The following is a 23,155-nucleotide window of genomic DNA, read 5'->3' as shown; positions in this document are numbered from 1 at the left end:
TCTTTTTTCTGCAGAAAATGAAGAGTATCTCAGCTCTGTAGGTCCATACATTGCAAGTCAACAGGGTCCAAAACTTTGAAGCTCAAAAAGCACATAAAGACAGCATAAAAGTAATCCATGCCAGAGTCCTGTACATGCACGGGTACCCGATGGGTTAACCCCTAATATTTGATGTAACGGGTGGAAAAATTTATTGACACTCATTTGCGGTACGGGCCGGGGATCAATAGGCACGGGCAGACTGCGGGTCAAATAGCCAAGGCTATTTTTTTAAATGTCAAATAATGTTGAACTTTCTCATCTTTTTTCTATTAATTGTCACCACAACGTTAGGCTACGACGTGTCTATTTTTCTTAAATGCTCCAAATCAGAATGCCTAATGTTAGTTTGATTGCTTGTGACACGAGCAAATAAACAATATTTGTCTACCTGATGTAGTAGATTTATTTTAATCCGGGTGCGGTACGAATCGCTGTTTTATGTTAAACGGGTCGGGTCAGGTATGGAATTGAATTGTGCTGCTGTCGGATAACGGGTCTGGTGTTCTGTTAAGTACTGCGGGTTCGGGACTATGCAGGACTCTGATCCATACTACTCCAGTGGTTAAATCCATATCTTCAGAAGAGATATGATAGGTGTGGGTGAGAAACAAGTCCTTTTTTACTATAAATCTCCAATTTCAAATAGCCCTTCTCTCTGAAGAGTTCTTTTGTTTTTGGTGATTTGCACTCTTCATGCATATCGCCACCTACTGGGCAGGAAGGAGAATTAATAGTAAAAGAAGGACATAAATATTGATCCGTTTCTCACGCGTAACTATCATATCACTTCTGAAGATATGGATTTCACCACTGGAGTCATATGGAATACTTTTACTTTGCCTTCATTTCGTTTTTTGTTTTGTTAAGCTTCAAAGGACCTTGTTGACTTGCATTGTAAGGACCTAGAGCTGAGGTATTCTTCTAAAAATCTTTGTTTTTGTTCAGCAGAAGAAATAGGGTCATACACATCTGGGATGGCATGAGGGTGTGTACATGAGAGAATTTTCATTTTTGGGTTAACTATTCCTTTAACATCAACCAAAATTAACGTAAAATAATTTTTCATTGTTAGTTCATGTTAACTAAGGTTGTTAATTAATGTTAACAAATGGAACCTTATGGCTGCTTTTGATTGGCAGATAACCTTCAGATCAGAGCAGCAGATCTAGAACAAAGTCTTTCTAGCAAGTCAGTCCACTGTCGGACATCTTTGGAACGCTCTCGGGAGGCTATTTCCAGTCATGCCAGTGCAGCTCCTATCTACTTGAATGGAGAAAGACCAAAATCTCAAAAACGTTGGTCAAGATTACGATCAAAGAACATATTTCAAATCAGCAATACAATCTGACATTACTTGTGATTCTTTACCTCATATTACACACAAAAAAGCAAATTTTCCCGGCTTGAATGGCTAATGCGCACGCGCGTTCTAGAGTTGATTGACAGGTGATGTCTGTATCTAAAAGGTGATTGGCTCTTTTAACTGTAAGGCGGGACTTCCTGTCTACATCCGTTGACCGTTGGGCGCTCAGAGCTTCTTGGATGAGCGTTCCAATTTCTCCCATTCATTTCAATAGAAGTGGCCCATGTCTGCTAAATATTCTCTGCCTAGAATGACCCGTGATGTGAGGTGATTCGTGTGACCCGTGACAAGTGATAATGCGAGTAATCCACCAATCATCTCGCTGTCCGAAAGGCTCATTACCGTTAGTTGGTGTGAGGTTCTCAAGCTTACACCACTTCACTGTCCATCTGACCATCTAAACAGAACAATGCGAGGACAAAATAGCCGGTATTCAAATATCATCTTTGTGTTTTCTGTAGCTTTTAAAGTTTGTTGTTTGCTGTTGAGTTCTGGAAGTACATATTTGACGTTTTAATATGTATTATTATTATTATTATTATTAAGTGCCGAGGAAATGCGCTATATAAGTTGTCTATTCTCAGATACGACGCTGAAATAGCGGATAATTGTCTGCACAACACGATTGGGATAAACTTCCTTTGAGGAAAGCAAGACATCTTTAGAAAGTACAACAGAGGACCTCAAAATCTTTGTGAAATTGCAAACTGTGGTCAAGAATGGAGCCTTTTAACACGAGCATATTGAATGCACCCATCTCTGGAAACCGTGACTACCAGTATACGATTTATGAGTATCCGCTGTATAAGGAATACAAACCTCCACCCCGAGATCTCATCCAGCTTCCCAAGGCTATGCTCTACCTGATGATGGCCACGGTGGTGGTGGTCGCTGTCGCTTATGCCATTGTGGGGCATTTAATTAGAGACCTCGCTCATGACATCTTAGGTAAATCTTCTGGGAATTGTATTATTATTTATAACGCATGAACAATAAAAACAAAAGGCAAAAAAAAAAATAAATAAATAAAAAAAAAAAAAAAAATGAAAAAAGCAGCTTAAATCATGGACTTGAAGGCTGATAAGTGCTGGTGCAGTGCTGGTCCACAGCCACACTCGTCAACAGGAAAATGTTGCTGGTGAAGGTTGTCGGCCAAGAAGGTCTTGGTGGTTTAACTAGTGAAAAAGCAGGGTATTGCTGGTTGAACAGACCAGTTTAAACAGCCTGGTGGGGATCAGCATGAAACTAGTAGCCCAAAAATGTATTTGGATACTTTAGCCACAAATAAAAAATTGTATGAATGCTGTTGCAAGAATGTGACAAAAAAAAAAAAAAAAAACTTTTTGAGACAAAACAAATATTTGGGTTATAATTTGGGTAAGTGGAACATATTCATAGTTAATGTTTTATAAAATTGTATATATATATATATATATATATATATATATATATATATATATATATATATTACATTTTCATTATAGGCATTAGAATCTAATGAGAATAGACATAAAAAAATCATGGTAATTAAAAAAAAAAAATGCTTTTTTAATGCTTTTTTCCTCCACATGATATAAATTATAAATTGTCAATTTTAGGAATTGTATAACAATATTTGTAGGTATTATATTATCTATTATATGATAATATTTTTTATACTACGGTAATAAGAATCTAATGAGAATCACCACTTAAAATAATGGAAATTACAAACAAAAAGAAAAAATAATAATCATTGTATTACAGTATTTGTAGGCATTATAATATTTATTATTTGATAATATTTTTTATACTATAGTAATAAGAATCTAATGAAAATCATCATTGAACATAATAGAAATTATACCCCAAAAAAAAAAAAAAAAATATATATATATATATATATATATATATATATATATATATATATATATATATAATTATTGTATTACAGTATTTGTAGGTATTATTTATTATATGAGAATATTTTTATACTACAGTAATACAAATTTTAATGATAATCATTATTGAAAATAATGGAAGTTACATAAATAATAAAATAATAATCATTGTATTACAGTATTTGTAAGTATTATATTATTTATTAAATGATAATAGTTTTATACTACATTAATAAGAATCTAATGAGAATCAGCTTTGAAAATAATAGAAATTTAAAAAATGTAAAAAATGTACAGACATTTTATGGTAATGATAATTTGGGGGTAAGGTATGCTTAGTTGTCATAAAAATAATGTTACAATGCAAAGAATCTTGAAGTAAAACAGGCTTCATTTTATTCATGCAAAATATGTATTTTTTCTTTCACATATTTTTGTGTGAAAGGTGACTTGTAATTTTATTACAAGTATATTTTATTTACATTAATATACTTGTTGTAATCTTTATACATTCTGTGTATCTTTAGATTGGGTTTTGGGTCCGGAAGAGGAGATCCTAAAAGCCAACAGTGAAGCAGGTGGAGACAGCATCACCCACATGCCTCCAGAACTCACATACTCTCAACCCAACGCCTTCCATGTGTGGAATCAGGATGACGTTGTCATCCCACTCTCTCCGGAGCACAGCCCCCAGGCCAGCCCTCTTCTGGGTGTCATCCCTTTCATCCCTCACTTCTTCCCATCTTCCACCTCTCACAGTGTGCCCAACAGCCCTGCACTCCTCCAAACACAGCCAGGGGAGACGAAGAGCCCCAACAAGACACCACAAGAGGCCTACATCTTTCCCTCTCCAAAAAGTACAGGACAAAGCTGTACTTTCTCAAGCACATCATTCCATGAAAGAAGAGATGGGACTGATAAAGTTTGACTCTTATAATCCTGAGCAACGACTTAGATTTACACCCTATCGCAGTAAGACATTCTGCATCAGGTAGAAGTCTTAAAGGAATAGGCCTATTTCACACAACAATGGAAATTCTTTTATTATTTACTCACCCTCATGTAGTTCTAAACCTGTTTACTATCTGTTTTTTCCGTGGAACACAAACTGAAAATTTTTGAAGAATCTTTGCACGGTTCATAGTTACCACATTTGTTAAACTCAGAACAGGAGGGGAAAAAACACCATTAAAGCACCATGAAAGTATCATAAAAGTAGCCCATACAATTTGTGTGCTGTATTCAGAGTCTTTTGTATACCAAAATTTAAGTCATTATTTACTGATAATTTTCTCCTCCGCCGTTGCTCTCAAATATGGCACCTATGGCACAGGTTGGACATCAATGACATAGGACATCATTGGTTCTCGCTTATCTCATGATCAAACATAATTGACACCAAGCCAGAACTAAAAATCTCATTCATTTTCCCCATAGACAAATTGATTTTCAACAATAACTTATAAATCTTTAAAACACAGACCTACAGCTTCGAGCTTCAAGGTTGTTCATTGATGGTATATGCTTCCGTTGAAGCCATCTTTCAACTTAATTGTATAAATAATCATGTTTGATGGCAGAATTCATGGTAAACAACTACATTACCCATGGTACAGCAGAGAAAGATCCACCAATCAGAGAACCACTGCCAACGAAACCCGTGAAACATGCCTCGGAGCTACTGCATACTCCCATGACGCACTGTGAATGACATAATTGAGTCAGTCTCCCTTCACCCTTAAACTACTTAAATATTTGTTCATATCGGAATATTTTGCAATAAACGTAAAATATATTGTTTCTATACTTATAATCAACAACCTAAAATCAATAGTTTTATGTATTCCCATCGTTTTTTATTCAATGAAATAATTTGCAATGCTTCATGGGATTGTAGTTCGTGCCCTCATGAAAGACGGTAAGTAAACATCCGTCTACCTTTTCAAATACTTATTGTCTCAAAACAAAGTTTGTGATGTTGTGATTCTCCTCGGAGCTGGTTGGTTTGGTTCAAGGCTCACAACTCTTTTATGAAGGATTTTATAAAAAGTCTATGGAAGAAATGAATGGGGAAAATACTTCCAGAATCCAGACGGCTGAAAACGTGGGCGGGCACTGTTGCGCTCTATGGCGCCATATTTGATTTGAGAGCTTTGGCGGGGGTAAGATTATCAGGGAAAAACAACTGCAATTTTGGTCTGTTACTAACACAAAGTTCAAGGGACTTGGAATAAAGCGCACAAGTCTTATGAAGAACTTTTTTTTGCTTATATGGTGTTTTTTTTTTTTTTTTTTTTTAGCTTGACAGGCTCTTGAAAAGAGTTAATGATCATTCAGAAGTTCTCACTTATTGGTTTGGGATGACATGAGGGTGAGTAAATAATGACAGAGTTTTCATTTTTGGGTGAACTATTTCTTTAAGAAACTGCTCTCTCTCTCTCTCTCTCTCTCTCTCTCTCTCTCTCTCTATAAACTTTTAAAAGCTTTTAATGCATTATTTACATGAAATCAACCCTGTGATTCACTGGGTTTTGTCAGTATTTACCACCTTTTACTTTTCTATTTGACTATGCAAAAGCTGGGCCTCTTCCTGTGCAGCATGTGAGGATGAATGGCATGTATAATAAGTGCTGCTGACCGTAAATGACCTCAATAAGCAGAAAGCCATGTCAGTTCAAGCCGCATTACCTAGGCGTGTTTGTTTGGTAATATAGGGACAGGGCGAGAGACAACACGATCACGTCTGTAGGATTGTGCCTACTCAGGATTGTGCCATTGGCAGCCTTCTTCCTGAAGCCAAAAAACATCCTCAGAACATGTCTGAACAGTTGATCGTTCAGTTCAGGATAACCAGCATATAGCCTCTTTTTGCAGCTTATGGATTTGTACAGAAATATGACATGACAAGTAATACTATATTTCTGTCCGTTTCAATTTGATAGGCCAGTGAAACTGGATTGGATTTTTGGATTTGGAATCCAAAGTATAATTGCCAAGGTTTATTAACCAGTGGCACAGAACCCGCTAAGTATTTCCATTATTAGAGAATCCGCTTAACTAACTGGCTGGTCAAGGGCCAAAGTTAAAGTGTTTCGTAAAGATGACATGAGATTAGACTCTTTCTGCCCTGTGACTAAACAAAGCGTTAAACTTATCAGGGACTATCAGAGATGGAAATTCACACCCAGTAGAACCCGACCGATATGGGATTTTTGAGACCGATACTGATTTTAGAGGGGGAAAATTCACCGATATGGTTGCCGATATAGTAAATGTTTGTGCTGGAATGAAAACAGACCTTTTCTGTGTGGATTTTTCACTGATTTTGCATCGATATGACTATGCAAAGGTACTCAGAAGGCTGCTTTCTTAAATATTTTTATCAAAGAACATTCGTTATTATTATTATACATTGTCAACAAATTCTAGAAATGAACACTGAGAAAATAAAGAATAAATAGAAATACAATAAATAGCTTTAAAAACATCAGTACTTTGTTTAGTATCAGTCAATGGCTGACCATTAAAATAAAGAATAAATAAAAATAAAATAAATAGCTAAATAAACATCAGTACTGTTTAGTATCAGTCAAATGCTGACTATATTAATACTGCCAGACAATTATTGGCAGGTTGTAAAACAAAAAGCATTTACACCTGCTGAGTCAAGAGATAAACAGCGGCAGCGGTGTTACACCGTATTCTGCTATACAAGTTCAGGGGAAACTTTCAACGGTGGAAAACCAGACTTTTAAATATTACATTTTATAAATGCAACGACTGGTATTGTTCGGTTGAAGGGGGTACCAAACTGTGAATCCTGAACAAAACAGTTTGGTGAATGCATGTTTACACATTAGCTTCCACTCAATTGATAAGCAATGAAAGTAGCTATGTGGTTAGCTAGTTAGCTATAAGCACGTTGTCACAGAGAGTAAAAGATGGACGTTGTTTATTTTACTTTCCAGCATTGTGTCTCACCAACTAGGTAACAACATAGCGTGAAATCAGCACTCAGCAGACACAATCCACCACCGCACCGTTGTCTGCTGAGCTGCAAAAAGATGCTCTGATGTTTACCTTTCAATCTGTTACATTACTGACTGCACTGACAAACTGTAGCTGGCTAACAGCAAACAGACATGAGTGACATGGTTGTCAGGGACAGGGTTAACATTATATTACTTATATTGAAAAGGGAAAATGATGGGGTTATTGTTTATTAACTTTCCAGTATGTATTTCACAAACTAGTTAGCAACTTACTGAGAAGAGACCGCTTAACTCCGCCCTGTCTGCAGAGCCACGGTCAGCTCAGTCAGCTCTGTAAACAGTGGAGACGGAGCGCGCTCTGCTGGACAAACTACGTAATGACACCAATTCTAAAGCATTGTTTTCTGCATTATATGTTCTGAAAAAAAGTTTTCATATCTGCGCATATCGGTAAGCACATACACCGATACCGATATATTGGCGAAAGGCTAATATCGGCTGACCGATATATTGGTCGGGCACTAACACCCAGTAGCTTGCTTATAGTGTTGGATGTTGAGTGTTTCTGTTACTTTATACATATTTATGAACCTTCTCAGTATAAACATGCTGTACTTGGTAAAGGAATGTTCCAGGTTCAATACAAGTTAAAGATGCCCTTAGTTTTGTCTTTGTGTCATTTTAGACTTACACTGACACCTAGCGGCTTGGATGCAGCATCATTTAAAATCAAAAGTTTTCAGTTTCAGATGCCATTGTAAAAATTTTGTATTCACAGTCAGCCATGATTACTTTAATCAATGAGTGAAAGTGTCAAATAACAGGACGGTTTCTGAGATGAAGCAAGTAGTATTTAGCTAGTCATGTGATTCTAACATGGCAGCCCCCATGTGCGGACCCTCTCCATGTAGAATAAAACAGCTTTTACATATATTAGAAAATTACAATTCATGTCTTCAGGAATTAAAATTTTTTAATGAGGAAAAAATTACTGAGTGCAAATGTAAGCTCAAACAACAGCATTTATGGCATAATGCTGATTACCACAAATAAAAAAATAAAAAAATCCCCCTTATATTTATTAGAAAGCAAAAACCTGGGTTACAGTAAGGTGCTAACAATGGAAGTGAATGGGGTCAGTCCGTAACATTAAAATACACATGGTTTCAAAAGCAGAGGCACAAGACGTAAACATTATACATGTTAACATGATTTTAATGTGATAAATTGTTTACTAACCTTATCAGTGTAAAGTTATATCAAATATTTAAACTTTTTTTTCCATGACAACGCAGTGCAGGTAAATCCTTAAGCTATTTTATCACACTAAAATCATGTAGAACAGAGATTTTATCACACTTAAATCACGTTGACATGTATAATGTTTACGTCTTGTGGCTAAACTTTCGAAACAGTGGGAATTTTAACGTTTAAGGACTGGCCTCATTCACTTCCATTGTAAGTGTCTTGTTGTAACTGCATTATAGTGACCACAAGGAGGTTACCCCATGTGACTCTACCCTCCCTAGCAACCGGGCTAATTTGGTTGCTTTGGAGACCTGGCTGGAGTCACTTAGCACACCCTGGATTTGAACTCGTGACTCCATGGGTGGTAGTCAGCATCAATACTCGTTGAGCTACCCAGGCCCCCTTTTGGCTTCTTTTAAATGAACAAGGGACTAGTTGATTGAGCTGTCGATTGAGCTTAACTTGTATTGCATCCGGAACATGAATTACTTGGAAGTCGGTTGGTGACTGCATTAATTTAGATAACTCATGCTAAACTGTAATTTGTCCAAGGATTGAATTAAACTCAATCAATCTTTGTAATACTTTTTGTTTCTATGCAATGAAAGAATACAGGGACCAACTGTAGCTCAACGTGATAAGAGATGGCTGTTGGTCTTCAATTTATACCTCTAGAAGATCCAAATGATGATGAAAATGTAGTTAAATGGGCAATATACTGTAAGAGACTATGCGGATTTGCTGTTAAACCAGGGTTTAGAGAATAATTTAGATTAGACCAGGATGAACTGAGGACAGCACATGCAGAAGGATTATGGCCTGCATCCAGACGGCCAAGGATATAATGTGATGGCTGGGAATGGACAGATTAGATCATGAAGCTCACATTCACACAATGCTTTACGAACTGTTACTCTAAATTAAACAACTTTAAAGTTTATCCAAATGACTCTACATCTATTAGAGCCAAACCATAGATTTCCTTAGGGAAATGTAGGATTTCAAAAAGACTACCGAATTTACTAGGTAATCTTTTCTACACACATCATATTTCATTTATAACACAACAGAAAAAATGTGGATGTTTAAAAAGAAACACATCAATGACCAAAGAAAATGGTTTCTCATCAAGTGTGACCACAATTCTAAAACACTAAATGCAAATTAATATGCTCCTATATGAAGTTTCTTTAAGTCTGGTTTTAAAGGTAAAAAGGAGCTACATTTGATGGAAGGAAAAAGGCATTTTCCAGACTATACAGACAGTTCCTGCTATACTCTCATCACCTTGGTTCATGCTGCAGGAAGCAATAGATCATCAATGGATTCAGAGCCTTTCCAAATACAGTTAAGTCAGTTAGGGCTGGCAACTGCCCAACTTGTGTGGGAGGAGTTGGATCAGCTTTAGTTCCCAGCCATTTGTGCAGTGCAAGCCATTTAAACAAACTACTCAGCAAAATGCTTTCTTTGCAAAGACAAAATGGACTCTATGAAATTGTACTGGGAAACCACATGAGAGCCTAGTCATAACCTTAAGAAAAAATAGCCTTCAAACAGTGTCGAGCACACTGTTTGGTGGTTGCGTAATGGGCTAAAGCACAGAACTGGTGAGCAGAAGGTTGCCGGTTCAGTTCCCACAGCCACCAACATTGTGTCCTTGAGCAAGGCACTTAACTCCTGGTTGCTCCGGGGGGATTGTCCCTGGATTAAGTTCACTGTAAGTCAATTTGGATAAAAGCGTCTGCAAATGCATAATTTCTGCCAAATGCATAATTCATGAGCACCATCATGTTGAAATCATACAACCAGGAGAACAACTTAGGTTCTCGATAATCCACTGTAACTTGCCACTTCCACTTAAACTTACTGAATCATGGCAAACAGTGCACTTTTACTATCATGTCAGTATCTGAACTTATAATGCTGCTAGCACAAAATATTACAGAGTTCACCTTTACATTTCCTTCCAGCAGAGATTGCAAAAGTACAGATACTTATGTTTAAAAAGACTCTGGTAAAAGTTGAAGTACTGACTTCACTTTTTCACTCAAGTTAAAGTAAAGAAGTATGGGCTCTGACATGTACTTAAGTAAAAAGTAGCCATTACTACTACCTGTTTTAGTGTCACGCTGGTAACTGGACCTCACATCATATGAATACATTAATACAAAAGAACTTACATTTCAAATTTTGTTAGCTAATGAATGTATCCAGGCTGAACAACCAACATGTAGAACACAAGCAGAGAAAAGACAAAGCGGACGAAAAAAAAAAAACTATTTGCCATCACCTAGGCCATAAATTCTTGTCCTTAGATACAACTCAAAATTATTATGATGCTTTAAAAATGACAAAATTGAGGTGAGTTATACTGTAAATTTTATTGAAATGCAAACAGAAAGAAAATTAGAGTGCAAGCATAATTTACACTTCACCTGGTTTACTGGTTCTACAGCATATGGAAACTATCTGACTAAACCTGTCAGGTTTCAAATGACAACTTAATACTGGAGAAATTAAGAGCAGAGTATACATTTCCATATTAAAAAAAGAAAAAGTATTTCTTTAAATCAGTACTTCTCAAATTGGCGACATGACTGAGAACAGAAACATTCCAGACACAGGCCTATTCACTGGCCTAAACAATTTGTCCTAAAGACTGAATATTAATGTGTGTGCCATCGGCACTACCAACTTGTGGCAACATCCCTTATACAACACTGAGAAAAAAAATTGTAGGGAAAACCTCCAAAAACTGGGGAATAATAGGCAAGGCATACACTACATAACTACGAGAGCCTTCTTTTTAGCCTCAAGTTATTGTGGGTGTGAGCCAGTGAGTGTGTGTGCGTGTGCATAGGTATATGTGTGTGTGTATATATATGTGTTCATTTCTGTGTGCGAATCGCTTCAAAAACTGGGCATTAACTGTCATACACAACCTTATTACCAGAAGTCTTTGTTTAGCCTGTGAAGCAGCTGATTTTCAAAGTTCTTGGAATCCACACGTGCCATTTTTGGCGTAAAAATCAGTCCTGCGGTGCTGAACAGTCGTTCACAGGCAGCTGAGTCTGGTAGCGGAGTGTTAAGCCTTAATGACAAGTGGCATACTGCAGGGAAGGACTTTAGTACCTCCATTGTGTCAGCGGGGCAGTTGAGGTAGGTCTCCAGCTGACTGGTGTCATCTTGGGAACGGGACTTTTTGATCGCTGAAAAAAAGTCTTCATCTTCAGAGGAATGTGAGGCCTCACCTTTATACACTTCCATTTGTTGTTTCAGGTTGCATTTGATATAGTCAAGACCTATGGAATACACAACCAAATAAAGATTTGTTTTAATGTTAAGATGGCTATGTAAAATGATTTTTTTGTGAATTGCCCACTCCTGCATGAAAAACAATTGCTCAATATGTTATAGAAATTATTTTAAAATGCCAAAATGTCCTCTATTATCTTCAGTAGTAAAGCATAAAGCAAACTGTGCAAAACTTACCAACTTTTACGACACATTTGTCACTTGTCCAGCACGTCTTGAATTTGGGGAGTAGAATTGCAGCAGCAATTAGCTCTGGATCAACGAGTATCTGTCCAAAACTTTTTTCAATTCCTGCTAGAAGAGCATCCACCAAAGGCCCACAGAACCTGGAGGAAATGTGAATGTGCTGAAGCTTTCTCTTTAGAAGTGTTATTGTAGGTACCAACCATCCCATTTGCACAGTGGTCTCTCCTTGAAGAACATCGAGTGCTTTTGCAAATGGGCTCATTGTCTTTGCATATTCTTCCAGAAATGCAAGCTCAGCAGGAGTGAACCTATCAAAACACACACACACACACACACACATACAAAAAGACTGTTATGTGTTGTTGCAAGTGAAACCAAATTACAGATTTTGTTTTGTAATGTTAATGAGTAGTACTATATTATTTATACTGTGTGTATGTGAGAGAGAGATTAATGTATATTTCATATATACTTTAAAAAAAACTTTTCATACACAGTAGAAATTTATTAAAGTCAGTTTGAATCCATCCAAAACGTTCAAAGATGTATTAAATAATATTGCATCATATTGAAATCAATAGGTTATGTTCTGAAAATTAAGTGGTACTTACATTTTAATGCACTGCAGACAGCTGTAATGGCTCTTTCTCCTTGTTCCCTCACAATTCTCACGATCCTCTCCACAGCTAGGAAAAGGGAATTCCACCTAGCATCATTTGGCCTCAAGAGCTGGAGTTTGCAGTTTTCTTCAATTATCTCAGCAGCTGTGGTGGATCTTGCACTTTTGTTCCACAGACTTGAGCACTTTGAAAACGCTGAGCGGGAGAGCCGCTTGTAAGTTGAATTGGAATTGACTTCCAAGACATCAACTGTAGACACCAGGTTGAGAAGGTGGCAGGCACAGCCTGCATTAGTAAATAGAATATTATTACTGAAAACATTGAATTGGCTCATGACAAGAAAGAGATAACAATAAAACATGTAATTTACCTGTATGTGCTTTCTCAAATTCGACGGCGAATTCTTGAAAGCCAGCACTTCGTGCTTTTAGGTTGACACAATTCGCAGCGCATTTGCCAGGAATCCTTTTTGACGCCGACAATTTCTAACATCTCCCTCATATATGACCACGGGTGATCAGGAATGTCTCTATTGTCAGTCATGTCGACATCGCTTACTCCCTCTGTCTCATCCATAACATTAGCCATTATTCTTGTTGCCTTCTGCCTTGCTCCGTGGTAGCTTCGTAGACTAGCCTATGTCTGTGGTGCGTGATAGCCAGGAAATGAAAAAAGGCGCACAATGACAAGAAATAATATTGATCATCCCACCAAATACAGATTAAAATTAAAGTAACGAGCCTGGTTTGAAAATGTAAATAGAAAGTACAAATATTTGTGTAAAAAATGTAAGGAGTGAAAGTAAAAAGTTGTCAGAAAAATAAATAGTGAAGTAAAGTACTGATACCAGAAAAATCTACTTAAGTACAGTAACGTAGTATTTGTACTTCATTACTTCCAATCTCTGCCTTCCAGAGAAAACCTCAGATATAGACATTTGATAAAGTGTACAATATAGCAGGCTAGTTAATCAATTAAAAATGACTAGCATTACTCACCTATATGTGTATCCTAAAATTTGTGCTTGAAGCAACATTTCAAAATTTTCTTGTGTAGCCTTAATGTAAATATGGGATACAATGCATCTCTAGGCTTAAAGTATTCACATGACCTCACTAGCTGAAGTTTCTCCCAATGGCCTTTCAAAAAAAAAAAAAAAAGGTAGCTTGCTGTGACAGTACCATGGTATTTTGATTTAAACTATGTTAAATTATATTCTGAAGTATTTTAAGTATTTTACCACTCTGAGTTATTTTCCATCTAAGCATCTGTAACATTTTGAATTTGACACAGAGTTCTTAATTTAATGTGCTATTTGAAATCAAAATAAATGTAATTACTATAAGATTAGATGAGACTAGAATAAGATTCTGACTGTACCCATAAGTAGACCACTTTTCTTAGAAATTGAGTTGGGACTGTGCTTGTAAAAATGTTTCTTCCTACTCCATAACAGATATTGTTTTCCTTTCATTAGGCTTTTAATGATTTTAGTAATCTTTAGGAATATTGAAGTCAAACAAGGCCAGTTGCTTTATTAAACAGTCATACAGAATACTAAACAGGAGGAAAACTTTGTCCATAATTTTCCATACATCTTAGAGGTCCAGACTAGAGGTAGACCGATATATCGGTTTTTCTGATTAATCGGTGCCGATAGTTGCTTTATAGAACTATCGGTTATCTACAAAAATCTATGCCGATAGTTGCCGATCGATAGTTTTTTTTTTATTCCTCCGTGTTCCTCTGATAATTATGTTTTTTTTAAATGAAGTGAGGGCATGCAAAGAAAAATGCGGCAATACGGAAACGTCCCTCATCTGTACATCGTGTCTCAAACTTCATATATTGTGAATAATAATAATATGTAGGCTATAAAAAGCTTAATTTTTCAATATTAAAAATAGAGCATTGTAACTGTAAGGCAGGGTGCCAAGGTGTTTGCATTCAAAGGACAGAACTCCCCAGGGAGGCAAAGAGCAAATGTATGATCTCTGAGAAAATCAGCATAGAAACATTCTCGCAAAGATACCATCTCACACCCAACTGAGCAAGAATTGCCCCGTTGTTGTCTTTCACATCTGTTCTTCCCTCCTGTCCCTCTCAGCTCAAAATCACCTTAAAACACACATAAATCTTATAGGTAACAAACGTCTAATTATATGTGTGGCTATTCACGTTTCATATCATTCAAAAGGTCACAGTGTGACTGGTACGAAGGTCTCAATACCTTAACTGTAAAATACATAACACAGTTTTGAGAATTTAGAGAAATTCTGGGGTGTGCCTACCTCCTGTATACAGATAAAGTGTGACCGAAGGGCATAGCAGCCAGGGGGGACGTGGGGGATAAGTCCCCTGCACTCTTTAAAAAAGGTGATTCGGTCCCCCACACTTTTCCAAGCTAAGCCCATACCAAGTCCAAATGGTGGATTATGTACAGTATTCTTTGTGTATTGTTACTTTGGGCTGATTGAGGAACCATCCAGCCAACCACAGGTGAGTTTCATGAGCCGAAAAACCTTTACGTAATAGGCCGTCAGTCAGACTAATCAACGTGGCTCCATTCATTTCTACAAAGTTGCTTTCAACAGTGCTCATTTATCCATGTTTTGTATCGGCATTGATGTTGATCAAAATGAATAATGTAGAGATGAGGAACACACAAACGAGAGATATTTATTGGCATATCTTTGTTGATTGGCAGCATTAAGTGAAATGCACTGCAGAAAAAAAACAAAGGACAATCCTTTTAAGCACACGTAAGTGGAGTTTATATCAGTGCCTGAGTCTTCATTAAGTTATGCTTTTCACATTATATTTGTGAGGTAATAGTCTGATCGGCTCTTTTTGCCAATTTAAGCAGATTACTATGTAGACATGCTTTTTTATAAATAAAAACATACGGATGTTATTGAAATAATATAAGTCATGTAAGTCATGCTCAGCAGCTCACAAACTGTAAGGAAATTATAGATTTGCTTTGTTCTTATAATGCATAAAACCTCTACTAATGTCTCTTTGTAGGTCCGTACAGATACAAATTTTAAAGGATTTAAATTTTTTATTTTGATCTTTGATTCAGTGACTAACTCATTTCACACAAGACATCACCAGGTGGCATCACCAGAAATGGTCACTGAACGAACCACTGAATGGATCTGAAGGAATTTTCGTGAACGTTATCAAAACACTCAAGCCACTTGGATAAATTTAAATCCAACAATGCACAAGCACAGAGTAAAAAACTAAAATTGTGCACATGCACAATTGGCATTATTGTCATTGATTAAATAATTTAGTCAAGGACCAGCTTCTGCTCAGTCTTTAATTTTCATGTGTGAAACAGAAACAAGTGCTCCACAAGATGCCCTTTATTTCTGCAGCTAATTTTGCAAAATTTTGCACTTAATTTGCAACACTTGAATCTTTAAAATACTACAAATACTACACCGTGGAGGTGAGGGCGTGATCGAGCGCCCGACTGGGGAGAGAGAAAAGGACATCCACCTGAAATGAATTGTGACTAATTACTGTTTCCATGTTCACAGTGAGAGTCGGGGGGAGGTAAAAAGACAGCCCAGTCCACCGAAAGAGAGAGAGCCCAGCTGAGAAGCTGCATGTTTGTTGGCCGCTGCCGTTGATCTTTTATATTGTGGAGCCTTGAGTTTGTGTGCGTGTGAAGCTGTACCGTTGCACTGTAAAGCGAACGAGTTTTGAGTTTTATATATGCCGCGACCCCGGCAGCAGCGAACCCCCATGTGACACTGATGAAGATGGGGATGCAAGATAACCCGGAGGCCTTTCCAGAGGTCTTCGAGCGCATGGCCCAAGTTCTGGAATCCCGGTCGACAAACTTCTGAGGTATCCTGAGCTGAAGAAAGCCATCCTGCAGCGGGTCGGCAGCGGTTCCGATCCCTGATGCCGAGCGAAGTTGGCCACCCGTTTGCCTTTGCTCAACAGCTCTGCGACGCCTGCCGGCAGTGGGTGCTGGCTGAGGAGCCCAGCGACGTCGGGGGTGTCATCGATCTCATGGTACTGGAACAGTTTGTCTCCCAACTACCAAAAGGAACTGCAGAGTGGGTCCAGTGCCACGGACCGGCGTCGCTGGATAAAGCAGTGCAGTTGGCAGAGGACCATTTAGCAGTGTACCCGGTGGGCCAGAGCACCCCGCTTTCTCTCTCTCTCTGTGGTCCCACCACCTCCCCTCCTTCTTTCTGACCTATCCCGTTCCCCCGGACACCTGTCTCTCTCTCCCCCGGCCCTACCCATTCTTCCTCTCAGGTGGGGGAAGCTGCCGCCACTGGTGTGGGTGTGAGGTTTGGGCCGGTCTGTTGGAGTTGCGGGGAGCTGGGACACATCCACGAACAATGCCTGGTGATGGAGGTGCGGACATTGCTCCGGGTCCCCAGCACTCCACAGGCCGCCCCCGATCGAGCCAGGATGTCCCAAATACCCATTAGTATAGAATCCAACCTGGATTCAGGTTGTAACCAAACATCCATTCATCAATACTTGGTTCAAAATGAGACATTGGATGCAAATAATCGGGTGAAGGTGAGGTTTGTGCACGGGGATATTTACGATTATCCTGCTGTGACTGTCACTATTCTATTTCGGTGTCAAAAACATAAAATTGAGGCTATGGTTATTTCCCGCCTCACCCATCCACTATCTTTGGGTACAAATTGGCCGGCTTTTCCCGAATTGTTAAAGGGGTTGTATGTGGATGGGTCCTGTAATACAGTGGGACGGTGTGGGTTGTGCAATGCACTAACAGGGGAGGCGGAGCTGGGGCCGTATACGTCAGCTCCGCGTCAGGATGACGTAAAGGAGTGTGAAGCCTCGGCTTCCCCAGCCCTTAGGGGAATTCCCGCTAGGGAAGGAATCCAAATGAATGAGTGCAATGTAAAAGTATAGAATTAACTAGAATAATCAAGTATCCAAATCTAGATAAGAAACCAAATCTAGATTAGATCTCAATTGATAATCAAAAATAATTGGAATCTCATTCTAAATTCGAGGTCTAATATAATTGGAGTCAGATTAAATTATTAATGGAGTCAGATTCTGTCTTAACTAACTCAAGCAATGTAGCTAGTCTTTACCTCATCAGTGCTGTTTAGCCATTTTGAGATGTTTGATGTCTTCCATAGCATTTTAGACAGTGGAGAAGAATTCAAATGGATCGCAGTAGTTTTGTGCAGGGGCATAGATTCCAGTGGGGATGGGGGAGAGAAAACCCTCCATTAATCAAAACAAGCAAGTACAACCCCCCCATTATTTGTACCATGATCAATGGAAATATGTAAATGCTTCACGCTGCAACCCCCCCCAAATGTTCAAGCCAAATCTACACCCTTGGTTCTGTGGTAAGCACCAATATATAGAGGGAAGCCCAGACGAAGAACACGCTCCAGAGATACAGTAGGAGAGAGCAGAATGCATCACACGCGTGGTTTTCTGATGCCTCGCACAACACTTGTGAAAACAGGCTTGAATCGCGCGTTTCAGATGAAGCATATTTAACGCATAACGCTCTGAATGCCAGATGAATCTCATTAAATTTACAAGAAAACCGCTGCAATAACCAACATTTACTACAGATCCACTCACCTGCAATTTCAAATGAAATAATTTGGGGCTCAAACAAGTAACACCCCTGGATGGCGTTTATGCACTATTTTAATTTGTGATCTGCCATTACTACTGTACTACTATCTGATTTTGAGCAGCAGCCAGAATACACTGCAAATTTGTCAGATGTTTTGCCAGTAGAAGTTTGACTTCTGCACTACTTAAAAAAGTAGTTTGCTACAGGAAAAGCTACATGGTTTTAAAAGCAGCTGAGCTACTGAAAAATGTAGTTGGTATCGTCGCTACTTGTAGTTATAGGGGCACTAGATTTTAGCAAGGATTTAGCTGGATATTTAGCAAATGTTTATCTTCTGTTTTGTTATTTTTAGTCTGCGTTTTTATCCATACATACCCATAATGAACGTTCTTCTGTCCAATCCAAACAAATTTTCACGGGTTGTTGCACACTGAACTGACAGCCGCGACTTGAGCTCTCGGCCGGTGTCATGAGTCTGCCCATGAAAGAGTCCCCAGTGGGTGGCTGTTATTGCGAACGGCTTTGAAATGGCGAGAAGCACTATAGTTATGACAATAACTTGACTGCTTCACATACTCAATGAACATGTTTAAAGAAAAACAATCATGCATTAAAGACATGTTTTAGGAAAGTTGGTTTTAGCTAAATGTACTCAAACCTGCTCAGGACACATTTTTCCATCAGAATTGCTAGTGTGCATACGTTATTGTAAGGTTTGTAAATATGTAAGATTTTGTAATATTGTGGTTAAATTCCATGGCACATAGGTTGCCAAATTTAAGCTAACTGAAATGTTTAGTTTCACAATCTATAGCTGTGGTATTATATTACATGTAGCATACGATAAGTCTTTTTTTTGAACAATGATTATGTTGGATTTCTCAGGCAGTGAATATAGTGCCTCATGAGTAATGGAGTCGCTATGATGTCAGATGCGGACTCTGAATTACTTACATTTATATAGTGCTTTCTGGGCTGTCAAAAAGCACTTTACATAGTATAGGGGAATCTCCTCAACCTTTTTGGCCAGGACACCAGGGTTATACACCCCCCTTTATGAGAAGAGGCCCAGGAGTTATGACCACAGAGAGTCAGCACCCCAGTTTAAAAGTCTAATCCAAAAGGCAGTGCCTTTTTTAAAAAAAAAACAAAAAAAACTGTAGTGTCCGCGTCACTATACTGGTGAACTTGGACCCACACAGACCGCAGGGTGAGCGGCAACCTTCGTTTTCTCTAGTAGGTCTCCCATCCAGGTACTAGCCAGGCTCAACCCTAAACTACAGCTCAAACTTTTGTAAGGTGTAAAACTTTTAATTAGCAAAAATTTAATTTGTGCACCTTTAGTACTCACTGATGCGCCGCATTTATATAAAGTTTTAGAGTATGTACATTAAAGCCCATTTACACCTACTGATAAGTAGACAAGAAAACCATGCTAGTAATTTAAGAGTAATTTAATCCTTTAAAATTTTTACAGGTTCTCCAAAACCACCTAAACATTTACTGGTTAAAGTCAAATTAAAAACTCATTTATAAATACTTAAAGATTACAATAATAACTCTTTTCCCAAGTCTGGCACACATCTAATTCACAGGATTAAGCGAAGACCTGGGTAACTGCCCAAAGTGATAAAAACTTTGTGGTAATGACTTCAAACTCTTCAACTTCTCTGGAAGTCACGCCTTTTAAGAACAGCCTGATAAAGAGAGGTTCCCCTGGCCTGTATGAAGGTAACAGTCAGCTGCTTCTTGTTGACCTCCACGTGAGCAAAGCCACCAAGTGTGGCAGCATCACCGTTGAAGAACTTAAGGTAGTCACGAGGAACACGATTGCGGTGGCGCACATCAGGATCCATGAAGTTACCAGCTCCACTAACCACATAACCAATGCCAGATTCCTTAAAGTACTGCAAGGAACACAAGAGAATACCCTAGTAAAGTGTCTTAAATGAATAACAATACATTTAGAGAGGCAAAAGGTCTACCTGTAGATTGTGGTCATGGCCACAAAGGTATGCAGTGGCCTTGTACTTCTTCAGCAATGGTCTTAATCTCTTCACCAAGCAGTCAGTTGGGCCATGCTCCGATATGGACCACACAGGATAATGGCCAGCCACCAGGAGATAGTCGGCCCTAGACTTTGCCAATCGCTCCTGAAGCCAGAGCAGTTGTCGGTTGGCCAGAACACCACTTCGGGGAGCCCGAGGCTGTTCATCGAGGAAGTCATCAGAGTTTCCACACAGCAACACAGTGTCAAGCATGATAATGGTCATCGTGCTGTCCGTTCGAGGGATGCGGAAATTCATCTCATAGAAGTAGTAGGGGAAATTCCTGGGAGATGAAGAACATTCAGGCAAGTCAACACATGGAGTAGCTCCCCCCCTCCCAAAAGTAGCAAAATGGCCTGAAAAACCAGACTTACCATCTCTTTGATTTTTGGCTATACTCAATTTGAGCAAGGACATTTCCTGCATGGTCATGATTGCCAGCAACGACATACCATGGAATGTTCAGAGAATCTTGAGTATAGACGTTTTCAAAAGTGACCTTTGAGAATGGGGGGGAGGGAGTGAGTGGAAGAGACAGACAAGGGCCAGACAAGAATGAAGTTGGTTTACTCAGACAACCCAGTCAGCCTGGTCTCACAGAAACAAGTTAGTACACAAACATTTGTAAAAAGGACTTGTGGATAGTTTAGTATGTGGTGCAGCACTTTCCTGGTTTGAGGAAATAAAACAAACCACAAATCATGAATAAGAGGGCAGATTCGGTTCACGCATTTCAGAAGAGGATATAGTGCTGGACAAAGTTCCAGTCGGTTACATTTCAAAGGAGCAAACAGCAAAAGGTAAAATAAAATTCTGCATAAGACTCAAGTGCTGAAGCCAAACCTGGAATCTAGGGTCATTGACGTCACTGACACCCTTGTAGTAGAAGTTGTCACCAAGAGCTAGAAGGAAGTCAGCCCCCATATGCGAAGCAGTTTTAGCCATCATGCGTGCAGTGGCCTTCTCTATAGGAGTTACATAAGGGGGATATGGCAGACCACCCCAGTCCCCCACAACCAGGAATCTGATAGAGGACTTGTTACCTGAGATTTCCAAAAAGAAAAAAGGAGCATTGTTATTTTTGATTTTCTTCCCAATTTGGAACGCCCAATTCCCGCTGCACTCCAAGCACTCATGGTGGCATAGTGACTTGCCTCGATCCAGGTGAGGGAGGACAAATCTCAGTTGCCTCAATGTCGGAGACTGTTAGTCAATCTGCACATCTTATCACGTGACTTGAGCGCATTACCGTGGCGACATGACACGTGTGGAGAAAACTGTTCTCCACAGCATCCACGCACAGCTAACCACGCACCCCACCGAGAGCGAGAACCACGTTATAGTGACCATGAGGAAGTTACCCAATGTGACTCTACCCTCCCTAGCAACCAGGCCAATAAAGTTGCTTAGGAGACCTGGCTGAAGTCACTCAGCACACCCTGGATTCAAACTCAACTCCAGGTGTTGTAGTCAGCATCTTTACACACGAAGCTACCCAGGCACCCCAAGGAGCGTCATTAATGCAAGAGATTAAAAACAGTCCACTGGGAATAAGGCAATACAGCCACCCAAAAATATTGCCAAGATTTGAAACAACTACTAGACAGCAGGTCAACATTAAGATTTGATAGCATTACATGTACCAACTACTTACTTCCTTTAGCTTCCAGGTCAATGAAAGAGGAATGGTAGCAGAGGACCACAGGGAGAGCAGTTAAAAACACCAAAAGTAGTGGTGACACCATCTGTAAAGAACAAAAAAATATATATAAAAAAAAAAAAAAAAGTTACACCATACTGGTGGTAAATCACCCCCTTTCTAACACAAACACAAGAAAAACAAGAACTGAAGATGCACAAAACAAAACTGCCCATTGATTTCCAAATCATTGACCAAAAAAACCACCTACACCAGCAGCTTAATGCTCTATAATGGTCCTCTCTCTACACCTCATACCCTTCTGCAAGGGTACGACTTTATTTATACCATTTCTGATAATCAGTAAGCCACACCCTGATTTCAGTTACAACTGTTGTCTTTTACTCAATAATCAAACTGACCAATGGGATGGTAAAAAACAGAGGCGAACTATCCTTTTGGATCTGGTAGCTTTTCACATGTTTTTGCTGATTTCAGATCAGGATAGTTGAGGAAAGAAAAGTAAAAAGAATGTCTTTTCTCTTACATCAGTCTTTTAAATAAAATGCATCATGAGTACAGAGCACAACTCTGCATGATCTGGACTGTTTAGACACAAGCAGGCATAGTTTCTCTAATTATAGTGAAATAAGGAAATATATTTATAGTTTAAGTGATACATCAATGGTATAATTCAAACAGAATTGAATGAGAAATACTCTGAAAGTCCCTTGGATATAACAGAAATAAGGAAAGAGTATAAACATTGTTATTTAGCCCTGTGACTATAAACTGTGACCTATTGATTATCTAGAGTTAAGGAAGAAGACTCACAATGAGTGGCTCAGTCCTTGAAGTATCCTTGTCAGTGTTATCACCCTACTGCCTGCTCTGATACCTCTTACCCACTATATATAAGGTCCCTTTGTTGGAGTAAGAATGGGTGTGTATGTGTGTGACTAGCCATGCTCCCAAAGCATGTTCCCACTGACTCAATGACCCCAGACGCATGTGACAAATGCATTTGTTTCAAACACTCCCAGTAAGACTACAACCTTTCCACCTCAGTGTTATTTCTCTTCATCTGTCACCATGGAAATATATCTATCAACTACTCTAAAATCTATTGAATTCACTAAAGGGGGAATGGAATTTTGGTGCAGTACATGTAGAACTAATCAAACTTTGACCAACTGTGAATATTATGA

The 23,155-nt window shown here is 38.8% G+C and overlaps 3 protein-coding genes across 4 annotated transcripts; 1 reads left to right on the top strand and 2 right to left on the bottom strand.

Moving 5' to 3' along the window:
* Nucleotides 1–1,788: 1,788 nt before the first annotated feature.
* Nucleotides 1,789–9,573, top strand: LOC127446651 (uncharacterized). Its single transcript, XM_051707756.1, has 3 exons — nt 1,789–1,834; nt 1,990–2,353; nt 3,813–9,573. The coding sequence occupies exons 2-3, from the start codon at nt 2,125–2,127 to the stop codon at nt 4,211–4,213; spliced, it is 630 nt and encodes a 209-aa protein (XP_051563716.1). The 5' UTR covers nt 1,789–1,834; nt 1,990–2,124; the 3' UTR covers nt 4,214–9,573.
* A 206-nt stretch (nt 9,574–9,779) lies between these two features.
* On the bottom strand, nt 9,780–12,290 carry LOC127446653 (uncharacterized). Its single transcript, XM_051707757.1, has 2 exons — nt 12,018–12,290; nt 9,780–11,827 (listed from the first exon to the last, which is right to left on the bottom strand). Exons 1-2 carry the CDS (start codon nt 12,286–12,288, stop codon nt 11,472–11,474), a joined length of 627 nt encoding a protein of 208 aa, XP_051563717.1. The 5' UTR covers nt 12,289–12,290; the 3' UTR covers nt 9,780–11,471.
* A 7,477-nt stretch (nt 12,291–19,767) lies between these two features.
* acp5a (acid phosphatase 5a, tartrate resistant) lies at nt 19,768–22,835 on the bottom strand. 2 transcript variants are annotated; one of them, XM_051707754.1, is made up of 6 exons: nt 22,782–22,835; nt 21,963–22,053; nt 21,152–21,351; nt 20,683–20,807; nt 20,246–20,591; nt 19,768–20,167 (listed from the first exon to the last, which is right to left on the bottom strand). In XM_051707754.1, the coding sequence occupies exons 2-6, from the start codon at nt 22,051–22,053 to the stop codon at nt 19,922–19,924; spliced, it is 1,008 nt and encodes a 335-aa protein (XP_051563714.1). In that variant the 5' UTR covers nt 22,782–22,835; the 3' UTR covers nt 19,768–19,921. The 2 variants fall into 2 exon arrangements, with proteins under 2 accessions (XP_051563714.1, XP_051563715.1); XM_051707755.1 differs by lacking the exon at nt 22,782–22,835 and adding an exon at nt 22,219–22,281.
* Between the last annotated feature and the right edge of the window lie 320 nt (nt 22,836–23,155).

This window comes from Myxocyprinus asiaticus, chromosome 9, assembly GCF_019703515.2.
Source record: "Myxocyprinus asiaticus isolate MX2 ecotype Aquarium Trade chromosome 9, UBuf_Myxa_2, whole genome shotgun sequence".
Taxonomy (NCBI): domain Eukaryota; kingdom Metazoa; phylum Chordata; class Actinopteri; order Cypriniformes; family Catostomidae; genus Myxocyprinus; species Myxocyprinus asiaticus.
Note: the sequence above shows the minus strand (reverse complement) of the source record. Positions and strands in the feature narration are given on the sequence as shown.